Source organism: Podarcis melisellensis, assembly GCF_964234715.1.
Source record: "Podarcis melisellensis genome assembly, chromosome: 15".
Lineage (NCBI taxonomy): Eukaryota > Metazoa > Chordata > Lepidosauria > Squamata > Lacertidae > Podarcis > Podarcis melisellensis.
This window is the reverse complement of record NC_138532.1, coordinates 31,979,073-32,001,047: the sequence shown is the minus strand read 5'-3', so window position 1 is coordinate 32,001,047 and position 21,975 is coordinate 31,979,073. Positions and strand designations below refer to the sequence as shown.

Below are 21,975 nucleotides of genomic sequence, written 5' to 3'. Positions count from 1 at the left end.
TAGAAATACACATATTTTAAAAAGAGTTTAAAGTACTTTCAAAATTTGACAAGTTGTCCCTGGTGGATGGAGGGGGTAGGGGGACAGCACATTTGATGCTACTTAAATGAACTCAGATGCTTAAAATAATCTTTTAGAGGGATTCCTTTGCCCAGCAATGCTGAGACCAACTCAGGAAATAAGGAACAAATGGGGGAAATTGTATGGTAGCCATTTCCTGGGCCCCAGGGTAAAGAGAGGAAATCTTACCATCCATATTCTGATCCCGTCGGCCAGGGAATATACTTGTGCAAACTCTTCGCCCAAAGGCGTTTTGCCTCCACTGTTGACTGTGGGGAAAGGAAGAAAAGAAGAGACTTCTAAGCCAACTTGGAGGTGTAACGAAAGAACTGTGGACCTCTGCCACCAGCTCAAATCAATAAAAGAAATGTGGTTGTCTTAGGGCCAGTTTATATGAACAATGGAACTGAGGGCCAAAAATCTCCCTGGACTGGATCAACTTCAGCCTGCAGGTGGAAGATCACTGCTGATGACTGCATAGCTGCAGAGGGTAGGGGTGGAGTGGGAAACAATCTGCCCAGCTCACAGAAACTTTGACAAAGAGAATAGCTCTCTGAAACATTTTTCTATACACAGGGGACATTGGTCCCCACCTCCCATACAGAATGGAGTGGCTTGCCACTTGTTTCTGCTGCCTGTATAGAATGGCACCCTAGGCTCACTTTTGTATAAAAATACTTCCGTAGAGACAATGTCATAAAATATCAGGGTGGTGTACAACTAAAACACCATTTAGGGCAATACAAATGATTATTCAATTGACTGGCTAATCAATTTAAACAGCTGCAAAGGCCTGGCAGCATAAAGAGGTCTCTGAGAGACGCCTGAAGGTCAAAAGCAAGGGTGCCTACCCCAACTCTGCTCCACATCACGGGGCCAGTGACACTAAATGCCCAACTTTCATCAGAGGCCAATCGGGCCTCTGGAACACACAAAGGGAAACTCAACTCGCCCTGATTTTTTCCACGTGTGTTATTCAAACTAAGGGGCTGTAGGTTTTTCACATGTACATAAAATTGATGCAAACAAAGTTGTAAATATTATTTAGAAAGAATGGACAAGCCACACTTTTACAACTGAATCATCTAAATATGAGCAGTCGTCTTCACTGTGAATGTATGTTCACTAAGGTAGGAGTTACCATATTTCTGAAGCTTCCCATACAAATCTGGAGAGAGATAGACCAGAGCAGCAAATGTAGACTGGACAGCTTGATCAATAGTGGAACCAGCAACTATATCAGTCTTTGGGGCCTGTTTTTTACATGCCTGTACGAGTCCTTTGAAAAGCTCAGAATTTGGCCCACAGAACTCCTGGGCAGAGTCTGACTTTGCGAAGTCAAGGAGAAAATTATGACAGTTGCTGGCATGAGAGTTTGTGGCCTGAAAAGAAGATTAGAAGAGATTTAGTTGGTAACAATACACTGTGGTTTAGTGTTACAAGAATGAGTCTTGTCTGGGCTCATACACACTCCCTTCCCCCTCTGGCAGTCACAAAGAGACAAGAATTTTCCACTTCCAATTTATATTAACCATAGTTTAGTGTGTCATCTGACCCCTAAACTGTGATTAGTGAGAACAAGCCAGCTTCGATTAAATTGTTTGGAGGTGGCTTTGCTTCCACTAACCATAGTTAAGCTTAACCACATTTTGTCTGGGACTGACAACAAAACAAGTCATGGTTAATCAGAAGCTTCCAGATGTAGTTAAATCGTTCAGTTAAGTTGTATTGAAGAGAAACTGCTAAGTGGAAAGAAAGGAAGGCCGTATTTGATGTGACTGGAAGGGAGTAAGCAAGCTATGTTACAGGTAAGAAAACATTTGGAGACATCGAGAAACTTGGAAAATGCAACAAATCATGCTGTAGAAGCTTCAAAGAGAAAAGCAGATGAAGCACTTGTGCAGCAAAGATGATGGTGTGAAATAAGGCGACAACAAAAGTGTCTAATTGCACATGTCAAATAGTGTTGCTTTAATGATGCTTTATGACCGAATAAACTAACGTAATGAAGGGAAGGGTTTGACTATGTTGCACTTCTACACCTATGTGTACACTGTGTTTAATTCCTTGGTAGAGACTTCCACATAGGAGGTTCTACCTTGCACGTGCAATCAATAAACGTTATTGAATTCTTCATCTTGCTATTACTGACCCACAGTAAAGGAACGTCCTGACTTCCCCCACACTAAAGTCCTCACAGTTGCACTAGAGGAGAAGCAAGATAAGATGTGAGCCTGGAGAAAAGCTAGGGCTGCTCTCAGTAATGCCAAACTATCGTTTAGCTTTCCGCTTTAATCGAAAGAAACAGATCCCTAAAGGAGCAGATGTGCAATCAGGTGCTTCTGGATCCAGCTTTGTCACTGGAGGCCCAGGGAGTCTCAGTGGCTTGAAGCACCTTTTACTAGCTGCACTCGGTACAACAGCTTTTACCATTCCTGCGCCAGGAGGGCTTGACCATGGTAGTTCAGGCACTGGTAGCTTCAAGACTGGATTCCTGCAAAGTACTCTGTTGTGCGGCTTCCCTTATATGACCTGGAAACTGCAGTTGATGTAGAATGCTGCAGCACAGTTGTTTATAGGAGCAAGACCCCGTCAGCATGCAACTCCTCAGCTCAGAGGTCTGTATTGGTTCCTGATTTCTTATTGAGCCACGTTCGAGGTGTTATTATTGGTATATAAAGCCATGAACAGCTTGGGACCACTTTACTCACACCATGTATGCTTAACCAATCACTTTGATCTGTGGAAGTGGCACTGTTAAAGGTGCCAAATAATACTCATGCCACAGTGGTGAGAAATCAATCTTTTATTGTGGCAACACCCACATTTCGGAACTCTCTGCCTATGGACATCAGGCAGGTGCCTTCACTGTACTCTTTTTGGTACCTGCTGAAAACATTTTAGTTTAGGCAAGCGTACCCAGATATGTAGATTGTTGATATGTTTTAATATATATATATATATTTTAAAAAAACACAACCCTGTTAATTATAATTATTTCAGAATGTTTGATTTGCCTTTATTGTTAATTTTAATATTTTGTGCATACCGCTTAGAGGTTTTATTATAAGCAAACAGGAAATAAATTGTTAAATAAATAGAATAAGATAAAAAAGGGGTAGGCTACTCAGGATGCCCTCCTCTACAGCTCCACTAAAATCTCCTGCAGTTACCACACAGCAGCCCAACAAACCTTGTGCCAGCAATAAACCTGCTTGGTGACCAGAGATCAAGTGAAATATATCCTCATCATGTTTCTGCCCCATCCCATCCTTAGCCCTGGTCACCCTTCCACTGTGATCTCTGGCCATAGCTACCTGTGTTGGGCTAGCACCTGGAAGTGGTCATCTGACTACTGTACAATATCAGCTGAGGAAGCATTGAAGAGAAGCAGAAGGGCTGAAGTGCTCCATGCATTAGTGCGACTACATTTTGGGCGTTGGCTGAAATACCTCTTTATCTTCCTGCGGCATTTGGCTACGCTCTCTAGCTCCCAGCTTTTGCTCAGAACGCATCTGATGCCTGAAGACCGGCTTCCACAGAGGAGAGTTAAGAACAGACACCACTTTTGCAGGAGGCAATTCTATTTCATTTCCTGCCTCTGGGGAAGGGGGAAAAAAAGAGGCAGTGATATTAGAAAAGTAAAGGCTATATATCTGTTATATTATGCATCTTAAATTTCTAGCCCCGTAGCCTTTAAATCAATGGAAAGTGAAAAGGAAATAAAATACAGAAGCCAGCCTTGTGGATTTTACAATATGATGTAGGCACCTTGGATGTGGGTGCTCTTTCTAGGGCTCAAAATATGCATATAACGTTATTGCTTTTGGTTGTTTTAGATCACACGTTTTCAAAAGTCACCTTCAACTACAGGGAAGGGGAGAAACAGGGTACACACTTAATTTATTTTACTGTGTAGGTAGCCAGACGAAGGAAAGTAAAATTGGCTAAAGGGATTCAGTCAAAAGTCATCTAAACCTGGGGTTCCAATATCAAAGTTTCACATGCTAGAGGAAGAACAACTGTGAATTGCTCTGAGCTTTTTGAAGTTAAGAATGGTACGTACACAAACCTAATGAACAAATAAATCACCAGGAAAGCATTGGAATCTGAAGACAACTACGCTGCCTCAGTTTATAGCAAAACAAACCCCACCGTCCCCTTCCTTACAACTCATAAAGGATCCTCGCCACAGCTCCACACCCTGAACACATTTCAAGTAATGCTTGAACTCAACGCACCTCGTTGGGATTTCAGCACCATGCTCTGAGAAGCCAGGCGCCCCATGAGCCTGGCCACGAGAAGGTGCAGGTCCAGGCCCCACGAAACTTCCACATCTGGCAAGCCATATGCAGTGACAGAGAATTTGTAGCCCCACTCGTTATTACTGCTGTCGGAGTGAAAGAGAAACTGCAGCCGAGGGCCAGCCTTAAAGGTCACTTTCTACAGAGCAACAAAACAGGTGAGGTTTTTGCCAAGTGTCACATGACAGGAAGTCACAGCAGGGCTATGAATGATAACCCAACATTCCTCCATCGTGCTTACAGCTCTTACACACACACACACACATCTCCGCAGCCAAATGAAATTCATCGTCTTTTTATTAGGTGAAAGAAACCTTGGGAAGTTTTGACGGAAGGATGCAATGCAAAACTTCCTATTTCAAGAGTTTTGCAAAAAGCCTGGCAGTGTGTTTGATGCTAAGGAATGGATAAAGCAAATACCATCGGATAGTGAAACTTCAGTTCAGAAACCTGCGTAGCCCTGCCTGTCAGGAAAATGACACTGCCCAGCCAGAATGAAAGCTTTAACCCCCTTCAAGCGATAGGAAATACTTTCTTGCATTTGTGAATTCATACAAGTCTTCAGCACAGGGATGACCAACTTGTGGCTCTCCTGACATTGGAGGACTACGATTCCTATCATTCACTGACAATGCTGGTGGGAGCTGATGGGAGTTGCAGTCCAGCAACATTTAGAGGAGTGGTGGTATCATAGCTTGGGGAGGGGGCGCTAAGAGGCAAGAAGGTGGCAGGGTGGTGGCGCAGGTGCAAATGACTATCAGTCTTTGAAAAGCTGGTTTCTCTGGATCAGGTTCATCCATTTGGTTGACTTAATTAAACTAAATACAGTAGTTTGAATAAATGAGCAATGACCGTGTTATTATCTTCCTTAGTGTGTCATGCAAACCGCTATTCTTTTTGGGGGGGGCACAAGGGATGAGTTTATGGAACCAAGTGGGGGGTTGGCAAAGAAGTAATTTGGCAATTGCTGATCTAGTGGGCCACACATTGGCCACCCCTACTTTAGGGGTATGTTGTGAAGCAAGATTCAATGCTGAGTCCCCAAAAGGCAATGTTCTTAAATAACAAGGTATGTGGTTCTCCATAAAAAACCTTCCAGTGCAGGTGCGAGAAAAGCCAGAAAAAAACTGGATGTGGTGCCACCGTGGTGGGTTTTTGCGTCACACAGAAGTCTTGCTCACTCTCAGTATTTGGAAGCCACTCACCTTGGGCCACTTGTCTGTGCCAACTTTGGTATCGTAGCGAGTTTTTCCACCTTTGGCGTCAGTAAATTCCAGGTAATCGTACCTATGAAGATGTGTTTGTGCAGCATTAAAAGAACAGAATTTCTCTAACCGGTGAGTTCTGGCAACCTTTGGGGGGCCTGACTGGGACAGCTCAGATGCACAGCTAGGCACTGAAAAGACGTGCAGAACAATCCTGAAGGTGTAAGATTGAGGGGGCGCCCCTGCCTAGCTAGACCTTCCCAGGAATGTAAGGGGCTGGGCTAACAGATGTATGAGTGAGCCTTCAGCAACGGGGCCAAAAGAGAGGTGCTAACATGGAAGTCACACCCAAGATGAAAACTGCTGCAAGGTTACCTCCTCTCCGTTTCACATCTTTCGTCAAACTCCACCTCGAAGTAAGTTGCCCCCGGACAAAGGAAGACAGTGACATCGTGGCAGTTGTTTTCGTAGTTATGTGGGGATTCTGCAGCCCATGTCCGCAGCACCACCGGCTGCTCCTGCTGCCAACTCTCCATGCCCACCTGGCACAAATGATAATAATGATAATAATAAACCATTATAAAAGGAGCCAAGGGTGGTTCGGCTCCCCAGATGCCAATCCAGGAAAAGGAAGTCCTGAAATAACCAGGTGTCTGGTGCACATCTGGAAGCTTAATCCAGAGGTAAACGGACAACATGAAAACTCTAAAGCATTTTTGACATGGTTGTTGGCTAGGATTTCAATAACCTAGAAAGGAAGAACACTGAAAATAATCTGCATTTGCCTGTGGGGTGTAAGAAACTATGGACTTTGGCTATTGCAGAGGAAAATTACGCACATAAACTGGAGAGTTTCCTGGGAGAAGGAGAATCCAAAATATTACTATGCCATCTTGTGGGGTTTAACTTCTCAAGATTCACTACCCACACCAGCTTGGGAAATATGGATGTCTTGGTTTGTACTGGTGTGTTACCACTTCCCTTTCTCACTGTTCACTGCTTGTTTGCTTTGTATACGGCATGATCTAATACCCTACCTACTGCAGTTTGGGGCTGTTAATAATGTCAATTAAGAAAAGAAAAAGACTGAATGACTGGGTCCCTTGGGAGCACTAGGCAGGCCTATCTAGATATTTCTCAGCATGGTATCTGCATGCGCCAGGACTTGAAGGCCTCAGATTCTACAGCAGTGTTAGCATTACTCAGACTTGGGCCCCTTTGTCAACACCCATCTTTTGCATGACTTAACAGAGCAAGAGTCCATTTTCATTTCATTCTTATCCTACTTTAAACAGAAAACGCACTCGACGTGGTTAACAGCAGAGTTCATATTGTGCACTGAAAGCATTAGCACCTTTCCCGAGGCTACCTTATTCGGGCCATCTCCTGGCTCTGCAGACAGGTCATTCAGTAGCTTTGTCAAAATGCTGACATCCTGCAGGAGGGTACGATGTGGAATGTCTAAAGTGCAGAAGTCCTGCAGGAAGGTCATCTGGGGAAGAACAAAAGGTGCCCTGTTAGAATTACAGGTTGTTTTTTAAAATATATCAAGAAAACCCACCCACAGCTGTCGTAAGCATCCCGTAAGTTCACTCACCAGCTGGCGGGCTACCATGGAAAAGACAGAGTTGCTCAGTTTTTCCACTATTGTTCTCCCACTGTGTTGGGACAGGAGCGACTCCAAAATTGTCCTGATGCTCCGCAGGAACTGCTGCACATCTAGACAGGAAAGAGCAAAAGATGGCTTACTAAACGATGCGGAGTAGCCTTCCCCAACGTGTTGCTCTCCAGGTGTTTTGAAGCACAATTCCCATCAGCACGTTTGGGGCTTTTTATAGAAAAGGTAAATTAAGAGACCGCTCCTGGTCAGATACTTACATTTTGTAAGGATTTCTACGGCAAGGCTCTTGGGTGCTGCATCACTGCCCTTAAGTTGCAAGTAGCACCAGGAAAGGAGGCTGCCCTGGACAGACCAGAATAAGGACGAGAGCACAGGACCCGTGTCTTGCTGGGCAACGCCCATCATCAACATTTCGCACTGCAGAATGCAAAAAGTTTCACGTTGTCAGAAATGCTGGCCTTAAGTGACTTAAAACAGGGTGGTTAAGCTTTTGCAGACTGGGCAGCCTTTTGGGGGGCCATACGTCAGTGGTGGGTAAGAGCAACCCACACCATTTTTACCTTTGCACAGTAGGCTGGTTTACACATACACACACCTCTCTCTTTCCTCGATGCTCTCTATCCTCCATTCAGGCAAACAAGAGGCATTCTTAGAGTTCAAAGACATATTTCAGCCAGGCACAAACACTCAAGGCGGGTGGCGGGCCTTGGGAAGTGTCCCAAAGGCTAGATAGGGAGGCTTGATGACCAGGGATGGGAGAGAAGATGGGTGCATTTTGGTCCCCGTGTCCAAGGTTTCCCACTTCCCTAACACACTGTTTTAATTACCCTGCTTTTCTATTATTTGTTTAGGTGTTTGCCTGTTGGTTTTTGGATTTCTTTTCTTTTAAGACTTGGGCTTGCCCAAACTGTTGTAAACTGGGGACGAGGGTGTTCAGCAAACTGCCCTGGTAGCTGTTATGGCTGGGGAAAGGCAGTTTATAAAGAAAAAGAACAGCAGTGATGTACAGTGGTACCTCGGGTTAAGTACTTAATTTGTTCCGGAGGTCTGTTCTTAACCTGAAGCTCCACTTTAGCTAATGGGGCCTCCTGCTGCCGCCGCGCCGCCGGAGCATGATTTCTGTTCTCATCCTGAAGCAAAGTTCTTAACCTGAAGCACTATTTCTGGGTTAGCGGAGTCTGTAACCTCAAGCGTATGTAACCTGAAGTGTATGTAACTCGAGTTACCACTGTATTGCCATAATAGGTAGAAACCAAAAGGAAGACACTGGATATGGCGGAGTGGGGGTGGGGAGATAAGAAAAATAATAAATTAACAGGTGAGGAATGATCTTAATAAAACATTAACAGCTGTTTAGGCTGTAAGTGTCAAGGTGCAGCTAATGTTCTTACAGACTTAAGAAGTTACCCAATAACTTGGGTAAATAGTTGAAATAGATGAAATAGTAAATAGATGAAATAGAGAAAGAATGTTGCCTCAGGAGAGTGAGGAAAATTCTCAGGGATGATTCACACCCTGGCCGGCACTTTCTTGATCTCCTGCCCTCAGACAGAATATATAGAAGCATGATTAGTTGCACCAACAGGGTAAAGAACAGCTTCTATCTGTGGGCTGTTAGGCTGCTGAATGAAAAGGTAACAACAGGGCAACTGACTTTCGGGTTTGGTGGTGGGTGTGCGTCAGTAAATGAGGGGAATTAAGACTAGGAGAGCTGAGTGGGGGGTGCTCATGTAATCTCACCGTATACAAGTTGTACAAGTGACAATAAAGTATTTCAATTCAATACTAAATTGATCCATCTCACTCAGTACTGTCAACAATGACTAGCAAGGAAGATTCCCTACTCTGCCTGGAGATGCTGGGGAATGAATCAGTGACATTCTGCATGCAAAGCAGGTGCTCTACCGCTCAGCTACGACCCTTGCCTGTAATTTATCCAGTCCTGAGGACTTTGCTGATAAATAAAAGGTTAGCCGTTCCACATGCAAGAACTACCCCAAAGACCAACTGGAAGCACTACCTCTCTCGATGTCACTGCCAGGAGCGTTTCTGTCACCGCAAGTACTTTATCCACATCAACATCTGCAGAAGGTCCTTTGTCTGGCAACAAGAGGAGCCCACCTGGATCCTGGTCACTGTCAAAGAACAGACATTTTCACAGCATGGCTCTTAAAGGAACCCCAGATGCAACCATTCCAGACTGCAGAATCCATCCGCTTCAATATCCCAACCTTCAAGCAGAGCAAATGTCATCTCCCTAACCCACACTCCTTATGGTTGAAGATATCGGGGTCGTACCCAGCTAACTTCTCCTCACTACAGATCCACAGCAATTAGCGCCCCTTAATTTAACTGCTTCCACTCTCCTCCTTTAGAAAGAAAACTGGAACATTACATTATTAGTAAAACTAACTTGTTTCTCCAGAAACTACTCAAGGAAACAGATCTTTAAAATGGACACCGCTTACATTGTTTGATTATTCATTTGTTAAATTAGTATCCCACCTTTTTTCAAAGAAGCTCAAGGGGGTGTACATGGTTCTTCAACTCATTTAATCCCAACAACAACCCTGTGAGGTAGGCTAGGCTGAGAGGCAGGGAATGTCCTCCAAGGTCACACCCAGAGAGCTTCATGGCCAGGTGGGGGACTTGAACCTGGGTCTCTCAGGTCATATAATCTGACACCCTAACCAGTGGAATTTGAAATTTCAAAATAAAATACAACTATTGGGGGCGGGGGTATTCAGAGTTGATGTACTAAAATAAGTAAATTCACTTCAGTTACTTAACCGCTGATTTCAGTTAGCCTCCTCTGAGTATGATACTGGATATCACCCAGTCTCTTTTTTCCCTATCCTGCAACTATTAAGATGGTTTTCTTAAAATCAAATAACTGTTGTCTAATATGAGTACAGTGCTACCTTGGTTCTTGAACTTAATCCATTCCGGGAGTCCGAAACTGTTCAAAAACCAAGGCACAGCTTCTGATTGGCTGCAGGAGCTTCCTGCACTCAAGCAGAAGGCGTGTCAGATGTTCAGCTTCCAAAAAGTGTTCACAAACCAGAACACTTACTTCCGGGTTTGCAGTGTTCGGGAGCCGAATTGTTCAACCACTATGGCATTCGGGAACCAAGGTACCACTGTATTGGCAAAATTTTCAATTTCTCCCATGCCATTTGTTCTCAATTCTAAGGCCTTTTTTTGTCTATTACTTTACAATCATCTCTGAAGCAGGGATTGATTCTAAAGACCTCAGTGGGACTTACTCCCAGGTAAGCGTGTATCAGATTGCAGCCAAAGTTGCTTACCTGAAATATGCACAGAGGGATTTGAAAGTAAGATGGACAGATGCCTTGTGTTCCTGCTCTGTTATGTTTTTCTGGAAAAAAGAAAAAGCTTGATTCAAAAAAAAAAAAGCTCACACATTTCCCCCTCATGTAAAATATGTTAAGGGTGGGGTAAGGTTTGTGGCAGCATGACATTTTGATAGCCTGTATCAGAAAGTGATCGGAGAGTTCGACGTAAACTGAGAAGACATGAGTTCAAATGCTAACCAGCCACGATGCTCTCCAAGGCTGCATTTCTATATCCACAACATTGAAACAAGTGCCACTAAACTCTGCAGGACTTACTTCTTAGCAGATTATGCAGATGTCAAGAGTTCTGAATGACAGTGCTGCACTCTGGGCCTAACCCACCTCACAAGATTGTTGTGTGGATATAAAGTAATGGGGAGGTGATGTACTAAGATCCTTGCAGGGTGGGGAGGATAAAAATGTAGTCAGCTTGCTAGAGGTGGCCCACAGGGGTTTTGCAGAGAGAAAGCAAAAGCTAAGGCTCTGTACTAAGATACTAAGATTTCTATGTCCACAACATACCAACATTGCAAAAAGCTGCTCCCGCCGGGTGTGTCTGTGGGGGAAAAAGATGGCTGCTCCGTTCAGCAATGTGTTATTCACTTCCTGCTTCAAGGTCTTCAGTGATGGGGACTCGCTGTCGCTGTCTACAACTGCTCGTAAAAAAATGCAAAGAGAGATTTCTGTTTAACTGAGAGCAACCTGAATCTCATTTCCTTACCTGCATTCCTAAGTTTTTGCATGAAATTCCAATGCCACCCGGCAATTTACAGTGGCTGGGCTCTACCACCAGGCTATGCTACCCCCCCCCTTTATTAATGGAAAAGATGGGTTTTAAGGCAACGGGGTGGTGGGTTGAAGTGAGGAGATCACCTTCACACAGATGCTTGTAGAGTTCCTCTGCTGCTTCTGCGCTGTCAGACGTTTTGCTCTGAGCAGCTTCCTGAGTCTTCGCAGCTTTGTTATCCGATGTGAGCACTGAAAAGCAGCTCTGGAGAAGCCGCAGCAACATGGCTTGGGCATCAATGCACTCTTCTCTTGAGCTAGGGTGGGAGGAAAGGTCACAACCCTGATGCAGTAAAAATCCATTCATAACCCCGTGTGCAACACTGTCATGAACGACCAATTGGAGGCAAGCAAAATAATGTGATTCTCATCCCATCCTGAGTGGGTTTCAATGCAGGAGCAAGATAGGTAGAAGCAAGCTCTACACTAAACTTCGCCAACCGGGCTGGGGTGGGCGTGTCTCAGATGTTTTGAACAACTCCCATCAGCCCCTAGACAGCAAAGTTACGGCTTGCACTCTCCCTAGCCCTCCAGATGTCTGTGGACAGCTTCCCCCAGGAGCCTATCAAGATGTTTAAAGCTGAACAAATGCCTCCATATTGCATTGCTAAGAGAGTCAAATGCCTCCAGAAGGTGCTATCACTAAATCCATTGACGGAAGAAGACTACCAAAAGGCTCCCCACCTGCACTCCATACATAGAGAACTGCAAAGTTGGAAGGGACCCCAAGGGCCATCTAGTCCAAGCCTCTGCTATGCAGGAGCCACACCTAACAGGTGGCCACCCAACCTCTGCTTGATCCTGACTTGTTTTTAGGAGGTAATTTACCGTATTTTCCGCTTTATAACACGCACCCGACCATAACACGCACATAGTTTTTAGAGGAGGAAAACAAGAAAAAAAAATATTCTAAACGAAACAGTGGATGTATGATTTTTGTGGTTCATGCTGTGGCCACAGACATGTGATCTGACGGTGAGTTTGGGGTAGCCCAATGCAAAAATCCTGAGGATCCATGTGGATCCATGCTTTGTAACCACGTTGTTGCACCACTGCGGCCCCAGGCAACAGTGGGTGCGTGATTTTTTTGGTGCAAGCTGTAGCCATGGACATGCTATGTGATCTGATGGTGAATTTGGGGTGACCCAGTGCAAAAATCCTGAGGATCCATGTGGATCCGTGATTTGTAACCAGGCTCTCTGTCCCTCTCTTCTCCCCACTCAGTGGCTCTTCTCCCGCTTTGCTGTTTCAAAGCAACCAAAGCGAGCCACGGGGGAGGGAAGGAAGGGGAACCATGGATCCTCTGCTCACGACTGCAGCAGATCCCCCGCCATCCGTAGGCATTCGCTCCATAACATGCACAGACATTTCCCCTTACTTTCTAGGAGGAAAAAAGTGAGTGTTATGGAGCAAAAAATACGGTAATTATTGTCTGATTTCATACCAATGCTATATATTTGATGTTAGCCGCCCCGAATCCAGTCTCAGCCGGGGAGGTTTATTTATTTTTATTTATTTATTTAAAAACCTCCAAGGACAGAGAGTGCTCCACCTTCTGTCGAGCAGCTCTTACTGTCAAGGAAGTTCCTTCCAGCTCCACAATTCTACGATTCTATGAAAGTTCCTCCAAATGTTTAGTTGGAATCCCCTTCCTTGTCATTCGAATCCATTGGTTCGGGTCTTCTCCTCTGGAGCAGCAGAAAACAAGCTTGCTCCATCTTCCATGTGAAAGCCTCTCAGGTATTTAAAGATGGCTCTCACATCCTCTATCGAGTCCCCAATTCTCCAGGCTAAACAACCCCCTCAACTGTTCCACATAAGGCCAAATTTTCAGACCCTTTATCATCTTGGTCTTTCTGCCTCTGCACACACTCCAGCTGCGGTGCCCAGAACTGGCCAGTTTCCGTAAGACTCATATCAGTACGTGTGTACAGTGTAAACTACAGTACATACCAGGCTTCTATTCAAAAGCAGCATTGAGTCTGTTGGTAACTTATTACTCTCTATTACTCTGTTCCTTCACCATAACTAGCACTATGCCTGCTAGTTTCTATATGGATGCATCTGGTGAGACCTAATGCTAAGCACCAGGGCCTGGAATAATGAGTTTGGTTGTACAAGCCACACAGGCAGACAATGACCGAAGCTTCTGCCCATCACCAATACACGCCACAGCATCAAAGACTCAGCATTCAACCAGCTTCATTTACCGTATTTTTCGCCCTATAAGACGCACCAGACCATAAGACGCACCTAGTTTTTGGAGGAGGAAAACAAGAAAAAAAAATATTCTGAATCTCAGAAGCCAAAACAGCAAGAGGGATCGCTGTGCAGCAAAAGCAACAATCCCACTTGCTGTTCTGGCTTCTGGGATAGCTGCGCAGCCTGCATTCGCTCACACATTTCCCCTTACTTTTTAGGAGGGAAAAAGTGAGTCTTATAGAGCAAAAAATACGGTACTTTCAACTAGTTGTAAATGATGGGAGAGGGACTTACTTTTGGTGAAGTTTACTATAGAAATTCCAGAAAAGCTTTAAATCCAGGCCCGCAAAGTCGAGGTATGACCTGTAGCGCAAACCGCTTGCCTTCTTCTGAACCTAGAAAAAAAATAATTATATTTTTTTTAAGCTGGAAACAGAAATAAATTCATGGAGGATAAGGAACAACGATGTGAATTTCCTCCCAAAAAAATCTGTACTGGAAAGCTTTCGGGGGGGGGGGAGCAGGATAATTTTCAGTTTGCATCAGATATCTTTCTAATGCCTTAAAGATCCCCATTTTTGGGAGGCAAACAAGCACAAGTGCAACTTGGAGCGACTGCTGCGGCCAGCATCTCAAGCCTAATTTCAGAGGGAGGGAATAGAAATTTGAAGGTCTGGGGGGAAATTGGCAATGCTTTCAGAGGAGATTCCCAAATGTTCTCCATGTTTTCCTAGCTTTTCACATATCTGATGGGGGAAGGAGACTGCTTGCAGGCATCATGGCAGACATCTATATGAGCACTGCTGGCCACGCTTGCCCTAGAGAATAACCTAATTTAGCCTTTAGAATACGGTCCAGCCTATGGAGAGAAGAGGCAGCAGCAGGCAGCGTAAAACCTACCAAATCCTGTGCAAGCTGCTGGATGAAGCACAGAGTCTTCAGCAGGAGTGTCATCCCACAAACGACGTCACCGCTGGGCTTGCCGCACTCCAGGCAGCACTTGCTTCTGTTGGGTTCTGAAGACGTGGACCGGAGGTAGCCGAAGACGCTCAAGCCTTGCACCCCGAGCCTCTCAGCTTTGTCTTGCCTTGTGCACAAGAACTTCACCATCAGATACTGAAAACGGGGAAGGGACATCATGACCAAATCATTCTTTTTTAAAATTAAAAAGTGCCAACCCTGGTGACTATGCACCTTGTGTCCGAAGTTAAAAGATACAAAAGTTGGGACTGCAAGATGAATGTAGACAGCTGCCATTATGCAGACATACTGTCATGTGCTCACTTCACCCCCTGCCCACCAGAAGACTAGCCATGAGGGAGTGCGGCCTGTGAGGGCTGGAAAAGGTTCCCCCTCACACATCCCTGCTATATGGTCATGACTGGAGGAACTGGGCTGAAGTTTTACCTTGGAAATTCTGCACTGCTGCATTTTGACTTCCATTTCATCCCATTCCTCTTCCATTTCAAACCAGCCAACGGGATCCTCCTCTCCCAGTTCGTCTCGTGGAGTGCTGCTCCTACAAGTGTTTAATTTGATTTTTTTACATACATATATACAGTGGTACCTTGGTTTTCAAATGTCATCCGTTCCAGAAGACCGTTCGACTTCCGAAACGTTCGAAAACTGAAAACTCAATACGAAAGCCTCAAAACATACAGAAAACTCAAACAGGAAGCCAACTCGGAAGTTCAACTTCCAAGGCGCATTTGAAAACGGAAGCATCAACTTCCTGGTTTTTGGCAATTGAGTTCCGAAACTTTCATCAACAGAGACATTCGGAAACCGAGGTACCACTGTGTGTGTGTGTGTGTGTGTGTGTGTGTGTGTGTGACAAAATTGTAATAAATTAATTTGTAATAATTTGGAAAAATTATAATAAGAATTTTAAAAGAAACAGGCCACTGGGGTTGTGGGTTCGGATCCTGAGCATTATCAAGCCAAAGAAAGCTGTTGCGGTTTGAGTTTCAAGGTTGGGTAATAGACCAATATCGGAGTATACACAGAAAAATTCAGGTTCAACCATTTGCACCGTCAGTTAAAAGAATCAGGTGGCAGCTGATAGGTTGTATTTACCTGGCTTTTAAGAAGTGCCGGAAATCTTCTAGCTTCCATCTGTCATAGCTCTCAAATCTCTTGAAGTGCTCCTCTGCGTGAAATTTCTCTGAAGCGGAGTTGTAAGCAAACACCAACCCACACCGGGCCCCAATCGCTCCCCTCCGCACCTAGGAGAATAATGAAGCTCTAACCATGTATAGAGAAAGCAATTTCATTCATGCCCGGAAAGCTGAACAGAAGCACCCTTACCTTTATTCTGATTTGTGTGACCTGAAAGGCTGATTCAGTTCCGGTCGAAAGAATGACACTGGCCTGTCTCTTTCCAGTCTCAGTAAGGAAACCTTTGAACAAAACAGCAAGACTTGAAATTTATGGAGAATGTTCAGGACGATGCATGTTTGGGCTCTGGATTGGGCCAACCAGGGGAGGCGGCCTAACACTGGTGCACTGTTTGGTTACAACAAGGGATGTGTCTGGAAGCACCTTTCTGCCCAACCATCCCCCTGCCTGAAGTAGTGGTGGTCTATCCCTGTTGATACCTGTCTCTACCAATTCATCATGTCACACACTGGATGAAGGTTTTCAAACAGGCTCACAGAACCTGCATGTACCTGCTACACTATCCAACTGAGGATTTTAAGTGAGCTCCCGGTTTTATCCCTCAATGCCCAGGTAGTAGCCATGCCTTTGCCCAGTGTGTCAGTTGTACACATTTCAGGAGGGGCCACATCTGGTCATGATTACACATGCCCCAATTACACTGAGACTGGATTACTTCCACTCATTCAGAACTCCATGGTGAGATTGCTTACTGGGCCCAGGGATTTGCAGCAGGTGATTTCTCTTTTCTACTTGCTGCAATGACCTCCGGCTTATTTCCAGGCTCAATTAATGCCCCAAATGGCATGGGATGCCTAAAAAGGAACAGGTCCTACCACAAGCCTGTCTGTTCTTGTGAGACGCCCTGTTGTAAATCCTGTCACCATCAGGAATTCAACTGGCAAATGACTTGCTATTAGAGTTTTCTATATTCTTGCACCTAGAGTGTAAAACATTTTGCCCTGCTCCCCCTTCAGATGCTGTGCATCTGCTTTTCTGCCCAATTCCATGCTGCCAGGCTGCTTTATACTATCTGTTATCTCCTGCTATGCATAAGTTAGTTTGTTTTAAATTGTTACTGTCTAGTTTCTTATGTAAGCTACCTTCCATACCTCCATTTGAGGAAGAAATGGAAGGTACAAAAGGCAAGATAAAATGTAAGAAATACGTGATTGGAATCAACATGAGCTCTTACCATCCCCTGTCCATGGCTCTATAAGGAGATTTTCAGGACCTGATTTGTCTTCCTTTCCTTTGACATCACAGGCCTGCAGCGTCAGCCTCAGGGGAGTTCCTGGAGACGGCAACAGACAAGTCTGTCAACAACACAGAGAAGCAGCCCACTCATGGCATCCCCTATACTTTTCAATTTGAGGATGGGATTAGGAAACATAGTGCTCCGCTGTGAATATACAGTTTAAAGAAGGAACACACTAATAACCCCACAAAGGTGATTCTTTTAAAACACAAAATCTTCAACGTGTTTCAGTTGAAGAAAGCAAACATTCCCAGTTTCTGGTTTTCTTAGCTTCAAAGAAAAGCAGAGGACAACTGCTAGAAGTTTGAAACAGTTACCAAACCTGTTATCAAGCCTAAGAACCTAAGAAGAGCCTGCTGGATCGGGTCAATAGCCCATCTAGTCTAGCATCCTATCCTCAAAGTGGCCAACTGGATAATCAGGATCTGCGTGAAAGAGCCCTCTTCCCTTCTGTGGCTGGTGTTCAGAAGCATCACTGCCCCCAGCCATAATGGAAGGAATTGGGAGCCTTGGGTGACTGAATTATCTGAGCCACTTCTTTTGGCAGGATGGCGCTGATTACTGGCTTAGCACAGGTTGGCAGGGACATTCTGGGGACTTGATGCCATGGCGCAGAGAGGTTCATGGAATCATAGAATTGTAGAGTTGGAAGGGGCCCCGAGGGTCATCCAGCATCCTGTTCTCACAGTGGCCACCCAGCTACCTATAGGAAACCTACAAGCTGGACCAGAACACAAGAGCCCTCTCCCCTCTTGGGGCTGCCAGCAGTCAATATTCAGAAGCATTACTGCCTCCGAAATACGAGGCGGAAAATAGCTGACATAGCTAGTGGTTATAGACAGGCTTATTCTTCATGAATTTGTCCAGTTCTCTTTGAAAGCCATCCAAGTTGGTGGCCATCCCTGCCTCTTGTGGGAGTGTGAAGAAGTACCTTCTTTTACCTGTCTTGAGTTTCTAAGCTTTCTGTAACCACTTTTTCAATGCTGTGCATAGGTTTAGAAACAACTATATGAACATTCCAGCCATTATTCCCCACATTCCCCAGCCATTATTTACCATATTTGTACAGCAAGTTTTGCCTGACCGTGGCCATGGAGACGATGAGTGAGGCAGCCTTGTAAGGCGTTTCCAGGTGGTCGGCGATCGTGCAAAGCGAACTCAGCACTTTGCCAATGCTGCCCCTGGCCAGGGAAAATGCCAGCAGGGTAAGCTCTACTTCTGGGGAGGCACAACGACTGGGAAGAAATGGAAGGAAAACAGGGATTAGACAAGTAGCCTTGGGCTATTGTTCTCTAACCACCACGACATGCTGTAATGCAGGATATGAAGGAAGCACAAGCTACATAAGGAGACTGGAGGAAAAATTCCCAGACTACTCAGAATTGTATCAGCTTCTAAAACCTTTCCCCTTAGTCCTGTGCTTTCTGGTCTGAACTAAAAAGCTGCAGTTTCCACTGCATCACAATACAATGGGGGAAACTAGGCCATGGGGGTTAATATGGCCCTTCAAGCCTCGCCATCTGGCCCTTGGGGCTCTCTCCAGGTCATGCCCACCGCACCTCCCACCAACCCAGTGATTTTGCCTGGCTAGAAAGTGTGTTTGAATTGTGACAATGCCTCTTGCTTGTAAGGATGAAGGATGGAGAGAGGTCTGTCGGTGTGTGTAGAAACCAGCCTACAGAAGTAAAATTTACATTTGTTGCTTTGCACTCTTTTGCCTCTAGTCCTGCCCACCACGGGGATGTGGCCCCCAGAAGGCAATGTGGCCCTCAGGCTGGCCAAAGTTCCTCATCCATGCTCTAGTCCAGGGATTTAACACAGACTTGATTTTTGTTGAAGCATGGGCTTGGCAACCATACGTAACAAGGGGCTGCCATGCAGACAAGTGAAATTTGCATGGGTTGCTCCGCCCACTTTTGCCTCTAACCCCACCCACCACTAGCATGCAAGCTTCCAGAAGGAATGAGGCTGAAGAATGGATATTTGCTCCTGGTGTAACACTTATTTGCTGTATTACAGTGGTACCTCGGGTTACAGACGCTTCAGATTACAGACTCCGCTAACCCAGAAATAGTACCTCGGGTTAAGAACTTTGCTTCAGGATGAGAAAAGAAATCGCACGGTGGCAGCAGGAGGCACTATTAGCTAAAGTGGTACCTCAGGTTAAGAACAGTTTCAGGTTAAGAACAGACCTCCAGAACGAATTAAGCTTTTAACCAGAGGTACCACTGCAATGCTCTATTATGGCTGTACCTGGTAATTCCCAGAAGAAAACTGTCCACTTCTTCCAAAACGTTGGGAGATAGGAAGCTTGAGAAGTCTATGGAGCCTGGTGACAAAGAAAGTGGGGGCATGTGTTGCAGGGCCTTCCTGGAGGAAGAAAAAGGAAGAGAGCATCCCATCAGAAACAATGGCAAGCAGGAAGTGCTGCTGGAAGTCCAGTGTGGACAAGGTTGTGACACAGCACATCACGGAGAACAAGAGGCCAACGTGAGCAGCCCAGCTACACCTCTACATGGTTCAGTTACATGTTACACTTTTAAAGCAATGGCCCACTGCTGTTATGGGCTCTTGAATAGAGGAAAAGCAATGCAGAATTCTAAACATATAAATAAAATCAATGACTATGCCTTAATAGTCCTGCCCTTGTCAGAGCTTTGCCTGTGGAAAATCCAGAAGGCTCCCTCCCTCCTCTCTCAGAGACAGAAAAATGGAAGGGACAGGGAAAAACTTTTACATTGCGCTTTGCAGCGAAGAATAGCTCCCAAAGCAGCATACAATTAAAATCCACACGTAAGTGTGTGCTCTCTGTGTGTATATGTTTGTGTGAAGTATTCTGGTCTCATCCTAAGGTAGCCAGCAGCCTTTTACCCTACTCCAAGGGAGAACAGTGGGAAATCGCACCCTTTGCTCCTGAGACTAAAAGGAAATGGGAGTGGGGACAGGGAGGATATTTACCTAGTTTTACAACAACTTTTAAGCTGCTGTTTCTAAAGCTGTGCATAAGAGACTCTTACACACAAAAATACAACAAAATGGAGGTTTCTTTTTTTTAAAAAAAGTAACAAAACTCATCCCCCTCCAAGGCAGAAACACAAATTATCAGTTGTATCCAATGCTAGTCCAACTCAGAGGAGACCCACTGAAAATAATGAACATTACTAACTTGGGTCCATCCATTCAAATTAAGTCTACTCTGAGTTAAACACAGTTGGATACAACCCTGTAACGTGAAAGGTTGATTTGGTGTGTCCTCTCCCCCCACCCTTGTTCTTGTGAATGCAGTAGTTTAGCTGTTTTTAATTCTGAATTTTAAAATTTTAGTAACCCACCCTGGCCAGATATAAGCACTGGTGTACACTCATAAGAAGGAAAAATGCAGATGGTAATGTAGCTAAGCAGAAAAAGGAAGGAGAACTACAACTCACTGAGTATTTTGCAGGATGGCATGAACAATCGCAGGGTTGGTGTCCATGGACACTGTGATCAGAGAGGTCAAAAGGGACCAGTACCAGATCGCCGAAGCATCGCAGACTGAGACACCTCCCTTCTTCACTCTTTGGTAGCCGATAGCTCTGAGCCCGTGGATTCTGGTGTCGCACCCATCACTAAGGCAGCGCTTGATATTTATCTGTACATCTGTCAAAAGCATCAAACAAATAATTTCTTCCAGCCATGGGCCAATTTTGTTTTTTGTTTTTAATCAGGTTCTATAGCTCAAAGTGAAGCTGCTGATTGTCCAATAACGTTTAAGAACAGCTAACATCACAAAACATGCTATACGTGTATAGCAGGCATAGGCAAACATGGCCCTCCAGATGTTTTGGGACAACAACTCCCATGATCCCTAGCTAACAGGACCAGTGGTCAGAGATGATGGGAACTGTAGTCCCAAAACATCTGGAGGGCAGAGTTTGCCTATGCCTGGTGTAGCGGAACATCCTTCGCTGTACATTACCACCCGAACCCCTTTGAGTTATATTCCAAAAGCATTCTCTCCTGCAGCCTAGAACATGACTGCTTATTCAGAGTACAATACCATGAAACAATAAACTCCTAGGTCTAGGTAATCGGTAGATTCTACAAGCTATTAAAGGAAAATATCAAGTGAGGGGAAGAAGGCTCATCATGGAGGATGTTGCCGCCAAACCAAGTTTATTTACTGGGGAGTGGAGAACGAAACAAACGAGCTTCCTATGCCAGGCCTGAAAAAATCCTGCACCTTCTTTTGGGTTCTCCAGAGCAGGGCAGCTGTAAACCAAGCATAGCCAACTGCCAAGCCACAAAAATGAAGGCAGACCTAGTGGCAGGCAAGCTTAAATTATTGGCTGGGAATCATATGCCAGACTCAGAGTCAAAAGAGACATGTAGTTATGCATAATTTGAGATTTCAACAAGGTCTAGCACTTCCAGATATTTTAAATATGATTTGGTTATCCCTTTATTACATATACAGCAGAAACATTATTTTCAAAACAACCCTCATCACGTGCCTGGCAAATCTGGAACTATATGTGAAGATCAGTTAACACAATTATTATTTCTTCTACATGAAGGCAATTTTTATTCTCATTTTTTCTTTCCTGACTTTGTTACTTAACCCGTATGTATCTGTACTTACTCTATGTGCCTATCTGGATATTTCCCCCCACCCTATCTGTTGTTGTCTTGGTTTTATATACATTATAAAATGAAATAAAAATTATTTACCAAAAAAAAAGACAGACATGTGGGGAATCCTTATGTCCAAATCTCCCCACAGAGGTAATGTTTTTTATTTTACCCTAGTCTTCATCTGATGCATCAAACCAGTGTATCTATTAACTACAGTACCTCGGTTCTAGAACGTCTCCGTTGTCAAATGTTTCAGAACCTAAAAGTAAATGCTTCCATTTTCAAAGTCTAACAGCCTCCGCTGCATGTTTTTAATTTTCTCAATTGCATTTGCAGCCAACCCTTTGCGCCTTGGTTTTCGAACGTTTCGGAACTCAAGTGGTCTTCCGGAATTGATTGCGTTCGAGAACCA

The 21,975-nt window shown here is 44.7% G+C and overlaps 1 protein-coding gene across 2 annotated transcripts in view; it reads right to left on the bottom strand.

The window, feature by feature from the left end:
• Positions 1-21,975, bottom strand: part of ZZEF1 (zinc finger ZZ-type and EF-hand domain containing 1) — a 72,971-nt gene that overhangs the window by 36,555 nt on the left and 14,441 nt on the right. For both annotated transcript variants that reach the window (XM_081890097.1, XM_081890098.1), the window contains exons 6-27: positions 20,378-20,588; positions 19,203-19,319; positions 18,006-18,184; positions 16,887-16,985; positions 15,842-15,933; positions 15,611-15,759; positions 14,942-15,053; positions 14,435-14,650; positions 13,829-13,929; positions 11,420-11,589; positions 11,069-11,199; positions 10,499-10,569; positions 9,211-9,325; positions 7,448-7,607; positions 7,167-7,288; positions 6,939-7,061; positions 5,945-6,111; positions 5,570-5,651; positions 4,302-4,503; positions 3,513-3,661; positions 1,202-1,442; positions 250-329 (exon numbers count right to left, since the gene is read on the bottom strand). In XM_081890097.1, the coding sequence (XP_081746223.1) occupies positions 250-329; positions 1,202-1,442; positions 3,513-3,661; positions 4,302-4,503; positions 5,570-5,651; positions 5,945-6,111; positions 6,939-7,061; positions 7,167-7,288; positions 7,448-7,607; positions 9,211-9,325; positions 10,499-10,569; positions 11,069-11,199; positions 11,420-11,589; positions 13,829-13,929; positions 14,435-14,650; positions 14,942-15,053; positions 15,611-15,759; positions 15,842-15,933; positions 16,887-16,985; positions 18,006-18,184; positions 19,203-19,319; positions 20,378-20,588 (3,089 nt within the window). The remainder of the gene's footprint in view (positions 1-249; positions 330-1,201; positions 1,443-3,512; positions 3,662-4,301; positions 4,504-5,569; positions 5,652-5,944; positions 6,112-6,938; positions 7,062-7,166; positions 7,289-7,447; positions 7,608-9,210; positions 9,326-10,498; positions 10,570-11,068; positions 11,200-11,419; positions 11,590-13,828; positions 13,930-14,434; positions 14,651-14,941; positions 15,054-15,610; positions 15,760-15,841; positions 15,934-16,886; positions 16,986-18,005; positions 18,185-19,202; positions 19,320-20,377; positions 20,589-21,975) is intronic.